General features: G+C 40.2%; 1 protein-coding gene across 1 annotated transcript in view; it reads left to right on the forward strand.

Moving 5' to 3' along the window:
* Window positions 1–9,145: 9,145 nt before the first annotated feature.
* Window positions 9,146–12,191, forward strand: part of LOC126249729 (protein Hook homolog 3-like) — a 199,012-nt gene continuing 195,966 nt past the window's right edge. The window contains exon 1 of the mRNA XM_049951409.1: window positions 9,146–9,573. Within this exon, the coding sequence (XP_049807366.1) occupies window positions 9,535–9,573 (39 nt within the window). The 5' untranslated portion in view covers window positions 9,146–9,534. The remainder of the gene's footprint in view (window positions 9,574–12,191) is intronic.

Genomic DNA, 12,191 nt, shown 5'->3' on the forward strand with positions numbered 1-12,191 from the left:
GACTAAATGATTTGCTAATCTACTCGACTAAATTTTTGTTTTACAGACACGTTTAGTTACTAAACTACTCAGTACTCGACTAAATTACTAGCCTAGTGCGAACGAGACGCCGGGATACTTAGTTGGACGTCGGACTATTAAAAAATATTTGGCGGTCCGAGGTTCGACCTTCCGCGGTCCGTATACGAACCGCGGTCCGCCTGTTGCCGATCTCTGCTCTACAACGTTGGCCACTTAGCTCGCGTTTACCGCCAATTTCTCGCCCAGCACAAAGTCCTAAGCAACTGGAAAAAAGTGCAGGTAACTCCTGTATATAAGAAGGCTAAAAGAACGGACCCGCAAAATTACAGACCAATATCTTTAACATCGGTTTACAGCAAAATCCTTGAACATATTCGAATAAAATAATTTCCCTTGGGAGGGAAAAGCTTCTGTCCACAAATCAGCACGGCTTTAGAAAGCATTACTTGTGCGAAACTCAGTGTGTCCTTTCTCACATGATACACTATGGGATCAAAAGTATCCGGACATCCCCAGAAACATACATCTTTCATATTAGGTGCAGTGTGCTGCCACCTACGGCCAGGTACTCCATACCAGCGACCTCAGTAGTCATTAGACATCGTGAGAGAGCAGAATGGGGCGCTCGGCGAAACCCACGGACTTCGAACGTGGTCAGGTGATTGGGTGTCACTTGTGTCATACGTCTGTACGCGAGATTTCCACACTCCTAAACATCCCTAGGTCCACCGTTTCCGATGTGATAGTGAAGTGGAAACGTGAAGGGACACGTTCAGCACAAAAACGTACAGGTCTACCTCGTCTGTTGACTGACAGAGACCACCGACAGCTGAAGAGGGTCGTAATATGTAGCAGACATCTATTCAGATCAACACACAGGAATTCCAAACTGCATCTGGATCCACTGCAAGAAAACTTGGATTTCATTGTCGAGCGGCTGTTCATAAGCCACATATCACGCCGGTAAATGCCAAAGGACACCTCGCTTGGTGCACGGAGCGTAAACATTGGACGATTGAACAGTGGAAACACGTTGTATGGAGTGACGAATCACGGTACATAATGTGGCGATCCGATGGCAGGGGGTGGGTATGGCGAATGCCCAGTGAACGTCATCTTCCAGTGTGTGTAGTTCGAACAGTACAATTCGGAGGCGGTGGTGTTATGGTGTGGTCGTGTTTTTTATGGAGAGGACTTGCACCCCTTGTTGTTTTGCGTGGCGCTATCACAGCAAAGGCCTACATTGATTTTTTAAGCACGTTGTTGCTTCCCACTGTTAAAGAGCAATTCGGGGATGGCGATTGCATCTTTCAGCTCGATCGAGAGCCTGTTTATAATGCACCGCATGTGGCGGACTGGTTACACGACAATAACATCCCTGTAATCAACCGGCCTGCACAGAGTCCTGACCTGAATCCTATAGAACACCTTAGGGATGTTTTGGAACGCCGACTTTGTGACAGGCCTTACCGACTAACATCGATACCTCTCCTCAGTGCAGCACTCCGTGAAGAATGGGCTGCCATTCCCTAAGAAACCTTCCAGCACCAGACTGAACATATGCCTGCGAGAGTGCAAACTGTCATCAAGGTTAAGGATGGGCCAACACCATATTGAATTCCAGCATTACCGATGGAGGGCGCCACGAACTTGTAAGTCATTTTCAGTCAGGTGTCCGGATATTTTTGATCACATAGTGTGTCCTGCGAACCATGGGTGATGGGCTTCAAGAGGATTACATATTCCTAGATTTCTGTAAAGTATTTGACATGGTGCCACACTGTTGATTATTAACAAAGGTACAAGCATACGGAATAGATTCCGAGGTATGTGAGTGGCTTGAAGATTTCTTAAACAACAGAACCCAGTATGTTGTCCTCGACAGCGAGTGCTTATCAGAGACAAGGGTATGATCGGAAATGCCCCAGGGGAGTGTGACAAGACTGCTGTTATTTTCTATATACATAGATTTACACAAAACTTCTAGATGGTATGACGAATGGCAGCTAGCTCTAAACATAGAGAAATGCAAGTTAATGCGAATGAGTACGTAAAACAAACCCAAAATGTTGGGATATAACGTTAGTACTGTCCTACTTGACACAGTCACATCGTTTAAATGTCTGGACGTAACGTTGCAAAGCGATATGAAATGGAAATAGAGCATTTGAGGACTGTGGTAGGGAAGCTAAATGGTCGACTTCGATTTATTGGGAGAATTTTGGAAAAGTGTGGTTCATCTGTAAAGGAGACCGCATATACGACCAAGTGCGGCTTATTCTTGAGTACTGCTCGAGTGTTTGGGATCTGTACCAGGCCAGTTTAAAGAAAGACATGACACGTTGCTAGGATTGTTACCAGTAGGTTCAAACAACACGTAGGTGTTGCATAGGTGCTTCAGGAAATCAAATGAGAACCCCTGGAGGAAAGGCGACGTTCTTTTCGAGCAACAATACTGAGAAAATTCGGAGAATCGGCATTAGAAGCTGACTGCCGAACGATACTTCTGCCTCCAAGGTGGTAGTGGTTAGTGTTTAACGTCCCATCGAGAACGAGGTCATTAGAGACGGAGCGCAAGCTCAGGTTAGGGAAGGATTGGGAAGGAAATCGGCCGTGCCCTTTCAAAGGAACCATCCCGGCATTTGCCTGAAACGATTTAGGGAAATCACGGAAAACCTAAATCAGGATGGCTGGAGACGGGATTGAACCGTCGTCCTCCCGAATGCGAGTCCAGTGTGCTAACCACTGCGCCACCTCGCTCGGTTTCTGCCTCCAACACACACTTCGTGTAAGGACCACGAACACAAGATACGACAAATTAGGGCGCATACAGTGACACATAATCGTTTTTCCCTCGCGCTATTTACGATTGGAACAGGAATGGAAATGACTAGTAGTGGTACAGCGTATCCTCGGCCACGCCCGTATGATGTCTTGCGGAGTATGGATGTAGATGTAGATAGCCTGCGGCATCCACCACCCCAAGTCAGCTTTGTTACTTCCGCACATGTTGGGTATACGATGGTGGCGTTATAGTATCTGATCATCGATGGATGTTGCTGGCTGCTGCGTCTCCTGTAGTTGTTCACATAAATAAAAGAACATTCCTACGCTTCTACATACGCGACGAAAGAGTTTCGTATGTGATGAGGGACTTCGCGCAGTCAGCACAGATGGTGGCTCAGCATGTGGTGTTTATTTAAGTAAATAAACATTCCTGCCCTGTTTTATCCCACTGTTTGCCTTATGTCTCATGCCTCCCCTTAGTCTAGTCGGTGTCTAACATTGTTGCGTCGTTACATGTTGTGTGACAACATATCAAATCATCAAGTAACGATATTTTAGCGATGGAAAAACGAGTGTATGCTTCCACCTGATTTATTCTGTCTTCAAAGTTCTTACATGAAATGTGAATCATTCTGCTGCTCGTCGTAGCTGTATGTTCTGTAAGCTCTAGCATTAATGTTTCACTATGGGATTGGCGGTGCATCTCACTGGTGTGACGTACCACATACTGCTGTTGGCCGGCAGACCTGCGGAGAGTGTGAGCCACCAACACCCTGGACCAGACCACGTGATTCATAGTTCACTATGCTGACAGCATTATGCCCCCTTAGATGTACGCTTGGGAACTCTTCTCGTCTGCAGTCTCTCGACCAGCTTGCTGAGCTTGTTTGGAGTCTGCAGCAGCTTTCTGAACCGTTAAAGCCTCTTTTGAAGTATCCAGCAGTGAAAGATGAAACGTTAGGCCTTATGCCCATAAATCAAATATCAACAATATCTTAAGAGCAAAGTTTGATGACATGTTCGCAGCAGTAGTCAAGAAGAATCCTGTAGGCAAATCACAAGGCAGGGGGAAATCTGTTATAGGGCAGATATAGTATACACCAGAGCTAGATAAATTAAAATGTATAATGTAACTTTGATGCAGTCTGTCCACTCATGACTGGTAAATGACGCAGATCGTTTAATGCAGTAATAAAGATAGAAGCAAGGGTTAGTAATTTTAAATATTATGGAGAAATGAGATAAAATAATGCTTTACAAAGATCTTTAATGGGCATAAAATTAAAGAACTGAAACTGAAAACATAAATAATTAGAAGTGCATCTCTTCAAATGCAAAACTAAGACCCTACTATATTAGTGTGGCAAGGCAGTAATGTTTATTTAAGCACAAGGGTTTAACATTGAACTACAAGTTGGATAGACTAGAGGTATTAGCAAGTCGCATTATCAGAAAAATTGTAGGTACAACACAGAAAAACGAAGCTTGGAAAATGAGAAGTAATGAAGAGACCTACCACTACATGCATAAAATATTGTACACAATTGTCGTAAGTCAACACTATTGTCGAATTTTTTATAGACCATAACGTGAAAAACGTTTCAGAGAAACAGTAAATTTTGTACCACATTTATTTGAACCGTAGTAGGTATCTCGTTTTGGCTCTTAATCGCTTCAATTCTAAAAGACTACTGGTAATATTTGTAGTATACCAGATCCATAAATTAAAAATAATCAGGCAGCTTAGTCTGTATAGTCAACTGATTGGAAGCTGCTGTGAATGAGTTTGTTGGGAGGGCTACCAAGAGACATGTATCAGAGATACCAAAGGTACTTCAAGTACTATCCTCTATGGGATACTGTCCCTGCTGCAGGAGATACAAGATCTATCTCTACTCATCCACTTGACTGTGAGTGACTTGTCAGTGGTAGGTGTAGGCATCCTCAACAAAGGAGGCAGGAACAAGGAGGAACTCAGGATGTTACAACCATCCCCCTAGCCAACAAGTGTGAGGTGCTGTCTTCCACTTAAAATGACACTGAGCCACTGAGACTAACTTCAACTGTTGGGAAATGGGCTGACCCCATGTCAAGGGGGACAAACACAAAAGAAAGAGACTATTAATCGCCAGCAATTCAAATGTATGATAAATAATGGCACACATTATGAAAATGACATCAAGGGATGGGAAGAAACACCATGGGAAAACAGTGTTTATGCCTGGGGCCTAATTCAACATGTTGAAGAGCCTATGCCACAGTGTAACAAACTGCAGGCTGTGGCACAAATTGAGACAAATGATGCCTGTTGTCTGGGCAAGAAGGCTGAGAATATCAGCTTTGCTCAAGAACTTTTAATGTAGCTGACAATCAGCAGCATTGTCCCAAGAGCAGATTCTGCTCCCATCGTTCTGAGTCGATTGGAATGCTTATACAAAGGTTTTGTGACAAGCTAGGTTGTAACTTCCTGTACTTGCCATAATGATATCTGTGGGAGACTCAGAAGTATCAGTGTAAGATCTAAAGAAATGCACCCTCGCCCCCCTCCCCCCCCAGGCGATAATATTAAAATCATACTGGTTAACTGCTGAAGCGTTTGCAACAAAGTGACAGAATTATTCAACAATCCTAAAAAGCAGTGAAGCTTACATACTACCAAGTGTAGAAAGTTCATTAAAACCCAGAACTGAGAGCAGTGAGATTTTGGGGAGTACATTATATGTATATAGAAAGTATAAGGTAATGGGAAATGGAATTGCTGTAGACAAGAAATTAAAATCTACCAAGATAGAAACAGAAGCTGCGTGCAAGATTCTTTGGGCAAGAATCAATATCAGATGGAATAAAATTATAATTGGATCCTTCTTTTGACCATCAATTCACCTCCTGGTGTAACCAAAAACTTCAGAGAAAAGCTCACTTCATCAGTATGTAAAGTCCTCTCTCATACTAAAATCTTCAGAGAACACTTTAATCATCAAACAATCTATTGGTATAATTACAAGTATGTTATTGATGGACATGACAACAGATCCTGTGAAAAATTACTGAATGCTCTCTCTAAAAACACCTAGAACAGATGATTCAGAAACCCAATTATAATGGAAATATATAATACCTAATGGAAATAAATAGACCTGAACCCTCTCAGGACGTCCACGTTGAAACTGGTATCAGTGACAATTAGGCAGTTATAGCAACAATGACTGTCAATGTACAAAGGAAAACTGAAGCAAGTGGAAAGATTTATATGTTCAATAAATTTAATAAAGAAGCAGTCGTTTTATATCTTAATCAGGAACTTGAAGCTTTTAGCTCAGGACATGAGAATGTACAGGAACTAAGGTTCAAGTTTAAAACAATAGTTGACCATGCACTGGATAGATACATACACAGAAGAACTGTCCGTTATTGGCAGGACCCTCCATGGTATGTAATCAGTGTAAAGAAACTCCTAAAGAAACAGATTTACTGCATAATAGTTGTAAAAGAAAGCATAGGGCTAAGATTGAGAGATGAATGAAATGTGTCTGGCTGTTAAGAGCGCAATGCATGAAGCCTTCACTGACTGCCGTAGCAGAATATTCAAGACAGAATATTCACAAAACGCAAATAAATTTTGGTCATAGTGGTAGTAGTAGTTTTATTCATCCTTAAACCTCTTTTACAATGATAGTGGACATGTCTTGGTATTACAATTTAAGAACAACAAAAATAAAATAATTCTCATAATATGCATACATTTACAGATTCACACAACTAGCAAGAGCTGGATGGTACAGGTAGTCAGCTGTGGACTTACAGTAGAAACCATCCCATCATTTGCCTGAACTAGCTTAGAGAAACCTCAGAAAATCTAAATCAGGATGGCTAGATGAAGACTGGAGCCTCCACCCTCCTAAATACAAGGTCCCTCTAAAACAGTGCTACCTCATTTAGTTTGTCTCTAATGTACAATATAGTTTTACAAGTAAGTTATTTAATAATGAAAGATGCTAATGCTACACTGTTCATTCATTTATCACTCTCAGTTACTGCACGCACTGCTCATGCATCGTTTCAGAAGACTACTCACAGTATCAGCCGATGTCGGGAGCATTTTGTGCCATTGCACGTTCCCACTTGCTAGCTTGGAAAAGTGATTCAGCATCCATCTACAATGAGTGAGATGTTGAACTCAGAAAGAGGATAAGGTGTTAGTATTATTCATTGCATGGGGAATAAATTTCTGCCAAGAACGAAAAAGGAAGGAAAAATAGTGTGAAATTGTTATGTGGAATGTTATGTTTTTTATCATTTATATTATTATTTAATTTGTGTTATATTTTTGTAGCAAATCCCTACTCTGTGCTGTATAAGCAATCCTATATTGAATAGAATGTTTGGGTCAACGTGTAATTTTTAACTGTGACTTTAAATACGTTTTTTTGCAATTTTTAATCTCCTTTTGTAATTTATTGTACAGTTTTATTCCTTTGTAGAAAATGCTGTTTTGAGTTTTATATTTATTCTTTCTTGGTAAATGTTAGCTCGACATCTGCCGGTCTAGGTAAGAACTTTCAGTCCCAAGCGGTTACCATCTCGCAAAAGATATTTCTATGCTGAGGTCTATGTTCGCATCTAGCCTTAAAAATGCCAACAAAGCGTGAGAGGCAGAAAGAACGCTACATGGTCAAGATATTGACACATTAAGTGAAAAACAGTTTTAACTTATTTAGATTTGTTTTTGGAAGTTGTCCACCTTGAACAAGACACAGCTTTGTGTATTACACAATGCAGATCCTCTTCAAAAACAAATCTATCTGTATGCAGTAACACAGACGAAAGTGCTCCAATCTCAGGATGATTATTTCACATATTTACTTCATAAGTTACATGGCTATACTGACGACTGGCGAAATTATTTGTAAAGGGAAATATGGTCATGAATATCTACTGACGCTCGTAACTCCTCATATAACACGCAAAATACATGTATGAGAAGAGTATTTTCACCTGAACTGCTGATAATGATATTGTGATACCTGGCAATAGGAATACATTCCAAGGATTTAGAATTTTTAGATAGCAACGTCCAAACAATGCTGAGCCAAATAATACCTAACACATGCAAAGCTATATACACTGTTCTGATGAAGGATTTTATGAAAACAAGTAAACCATCTCAGTTATGAAAGATATCTACTGCATGAAGTTGCAGATAAGATTTTCTGAAGTATTTTGAACTCTATATATTTTAATAAGTTATGGGAGTTGCCAATGATGATTCATTTACTTTGCTTCTGAGTGTCTGCGGTGTTTTGGTTTCCTGCTTGAAGTCTACCAGCAACCTGTTTTAAATTTTTTCAAAATATAAAACTCCATTCTGGACTCTACGTAGGGATTTATAATGTATATGGAATGTTTTACTTTTAATATTGTGGTAGTGAATTATACAGTTCACTTTTGATTCCTCTTGTCATAAGTAATATTTTCCGTAAGGGAACCAATATATTGACACAGAAGAGTAAGATTACCCATATCCCTGAAGACACTGGTGCAAGATGTTTTGGGTTAGCAACTCATCACCATATTTCGACTGCGCTCTGATGTGGAATAATTTTTTTTTTACTTCAGCTAGAGTGACACAAAAGATTATGGTTAGGAAAGTACTGAGTGAAAGTATGCTAGCAATCCCTTTTGCTGATCAACTTGATGAGAGAGATTTCTAAGTACAAAGCAGGCGATGAGTCCTAAATTTTTCATATGTTCAGCACTGAAGTCCCGGAAGGTCTGACGCGTATCAACCATTTTAGCATTCATCGCGTACGCGTAGCCGATAGACACTAGACTAATCCATGTACTGGACAAACAGCTGACTCAAATAAGTTTAGCGCACCAGATTTGCAGCGCTCTCCAGTCCACATGCTCAGGTTTGTCTGCGCGGATGTGATTTGCTCCCACAGATTTGACCAATTTTGCTCAAACCGCCAGCTACAAGTCCCATGCTTGCACATGTCTCATTTCTGCGCAAATCATCTGTCCACACGACATTTCTGCGCAGGCGAAATGTGCACCAACATTTGCGCTGACAGGTTGATCGTGTGGGTCGGTCTTCATTCGTTCATATTGATGTGCGTTTCGGTTGTTTCCTAAAATCATTTCAATTGGACGGGTTCGATCTACCTCCAGACCCTTATCCAAAAATGGTACCTATTCGCCTGTAAATAATTCCTACTCATCGCGTAATTCTCCGTGGCGACGTATATGGATCTTTGGCGATGGTCGCGTGGGTGTATTTTTGGAGTTGATAATGTTTGGAGTTTGCGTGTTTTTGTACAGTATAATTAAATTTTAAAACATGATACACAGGCTTCTCTCCAGTATTTAACGTAGTTTGTACATGTGTCCATACCATGAGGTAGTTTCGTAAATTACTGCAGAAACTGTCCGTAATCTGACAAATGTCAGAGAGGTTAACGTGTGATAATGCGATAGTGAGTGCCGAATGTATAATGACATTGCAGTTAAAACATGAACAGATTATTAAATGAAAACGGAATAACATGTTAATACTGAAGTTGCGTGTTTTCAATAAGTCCGGGAGACCTATAAATTATGCACACTACCTCGTGTATGACACAGAGCTGTTTAAAACAATGATCACTGATCTTAATCACAAAAATGTACTGTAGATAAAAAGTTAGTCACCTTATGTAGCTGTAAACAACTCAAGAAACAGCAGACATGGATAAAATTCAATTATGTGAAAGCTTGATGAAGTGGGTAAGTACCGCAAGCGAGTATGTTTACAATTTTCTGATACTTGAATTGCCAGAAACAAAAGCACTGACAGCCGAAGTTCTGACAATAACGTTAGTGATACAGACCAGTCGATAGTGCGAAAGGATAAAAATGTCATTAGCTGAAACGTGGTGCTGGAAGTAACATGTTTCCGTGGAACACCACTGTCGTTAGTCACGCCGTTTTGTGCAGTTACTACAGTACTGGTTTCGTGTAATCCTGTTCAAACACTTATTAAAGCAGATAGATCACAACTGTCATTCCAAGAACATTGAAACCGAATACCCCATGGTCTGTTATTTGAGAGGCATTGAGATTTGAATGAAGCGAACACTGCTGTTTTGTAGAATAAAAGCCACATTACAGGGGTCTCTTTTTTAATGAATTCTGCAGAATTGAAAGTTTCTTTGCAGATAACACAAATAAGTTACAGCTAGGACAAAAACAGCTGTGAAATTCATGTGTGCAGCAAAGTAAGAAAGTGGCATCAACAGGATCTCAACAAGGAAACCATTCCTATTTTGTAGCTCACGTTTGTTGAAGACATCTTAGAAACTGTTATCAATACACAGATGGAAAAAAATACATAATTTGTAGGCATCCTTTTTTTTTCACAAGTTCAACAGAATATTTGGTTCTTTCCTGTATTTCTACTGCAAAGATAACTATCGTGTTATCATGCATTTGCTGTGTCAAGTGAATGCGTAGTAACCAAAAAAGTTGGGAAATTTTCACTGCACAAGTTTCGCATGCATTTCTCACCCGACACTAGCTCTTATGTGTGTGAGAAATAGTTAATATGGCCCAGTTTTTCTTAGTGTAAGGGGATCATTTAATATAATGTGCATTAGCTATCATACCTTGCCAGTAGGACCCTCATGGAATCTTGATTGTGCTGACAGATTGATCTGTAGCGCAGCTGGAGGTCAAGATTAATTTGGAAGGTGATAATTTGGTTGAGAGTTGGCGAAACCAATGACTATGGATGCAGAATACAGGTTGTGGCAACTAATTGACCCAAAATACAGCCTAATGTTTACATTCATGCAACATTTAATGTTTCTTGCCATATTTTGCACATTTTCCATTATAAAAATTGCAAATGAAATGTAAAATGAGATAAGTCACTGACAAGGAGTTTGAATGATGTTGTGTAAATATATAGCACATAAATTATGAAGGGTGCAAAGGTGTCTGCTATGCAACTTTTACCATATATCTGTTTAAAAAGGTTGTTGATATATGCAGTACCTCATAAGTACTGCATACTACACAATTAAAGATTACCTAGAGGACTCAGAGTAGGGTTTAGTAATGAAAGTCAAAAACTACACCACCTTGTCACATTACAATACGCAATCACATTGTAATGCTTTTACAACCAACTGTGCCAAGATGTGTAGTGTATGACAGTAATGTCTTGTCATTCTCCTGAGCTCAATGTGGTGCTCATCTGGGATGATGCTGAATCCCCATAGCAGTATTATAATAATGTTAATGCTGAAGACATTTTGTTCACATTCACAAAAGCACAGTTTATGGTTAACATTAGTAAGGACTTGAAGGAGAAGTTTCCAGACTTGCCTTGTTATTCCTCATGGTCTGGGAAGCAGTCAGGAGCAGTTTTGGTGGAGGTGGAAATCTACAAGTAGGACCTAAGTACTGTTACCTGCATTTTTTCCTCCACAGTGTCAACTCACAACATTCATTGTATAAAGTTTCTGAGAGACATCTGATTATTAATAAACTTAGTACATTATACTGAAACATCCTTCAAGGAGGCCACAAAGCATGATTTATAATAAGATTTGAATAAGAAAAATGTTGAACTGTTGCCTAATGTACGTTTTCTCAGCTAGTCACTGTGTGTATGGGTTTGAGTTGCACCATATCTCCGTTGTTAACCAGAGACTGTTAGATGTGACTATACAACAAATTTACTTTCACAGACAGTGTGAAACAAGTGTCATTTTACTGTGTGTTGTAATATATTTACCATTCATTTACACATAATATCTTTAGCTCTGTAGAGAGTGCTTTGTTGGGAAACTTGGTGTTTTGAGGTGATTCTTTCCAGTCCATAATGACCCCTGTGGCAATTGTAACCAATAAAATAGTATGATTGAAGATGGTATATTAATTACTTGTGCTATTAAGTCAGTATCATGCAAAACAGGTTATCCAGTACACTTTGGTAAATTCGGAAATTGCTAATAAATATCAGAGTCTCTGCTGAAATTGATAGACTGCTATTAACTATCCAGCAGAAGGTCCTCAGGATTCTTCCCTTGCTCATCATCACTGGTGTTCCCCCTGTTTGAGCCACTAAGAATGCAAAAGGAATATATGCAGTCCCTATGAGTGGCAATGTCACTTGAGTTCTCCAGTAAAGCAGACTTCATGTTCACAAGGTGTTAGATCTGGACTAAGCTTCTGCCCTTGTTGCTGATGTGTGACAAGTGTGCGGATGTTACTGTAGGATAGTCAGAGAGGGAGTAGTACATGTAGACTGTGGGTTGGAGTTTCATCTGGGTTACTGTAGTGGAAAAGTGAGTAGGAAACTCAGCAAGGCCCTCCCACAGAACTGTAGGCTCTGCAAA

The sequence above is a fragment of the Schistocerca nitens genome, chromosome 3 (assembly GCF_023898315.1).
Source record: "Schistocerca nitens isolate TAMUIC-IGC-003100 chromosome 3, iqSchNite1.1, whole genome shotgun sequence".
Taxonomy (NCBI): Eukaryota; Metazoa; Arthropoda; class Insecta; order Orthoptera; family Acrididae; genus Schistocerca; species Schistocerca nitens.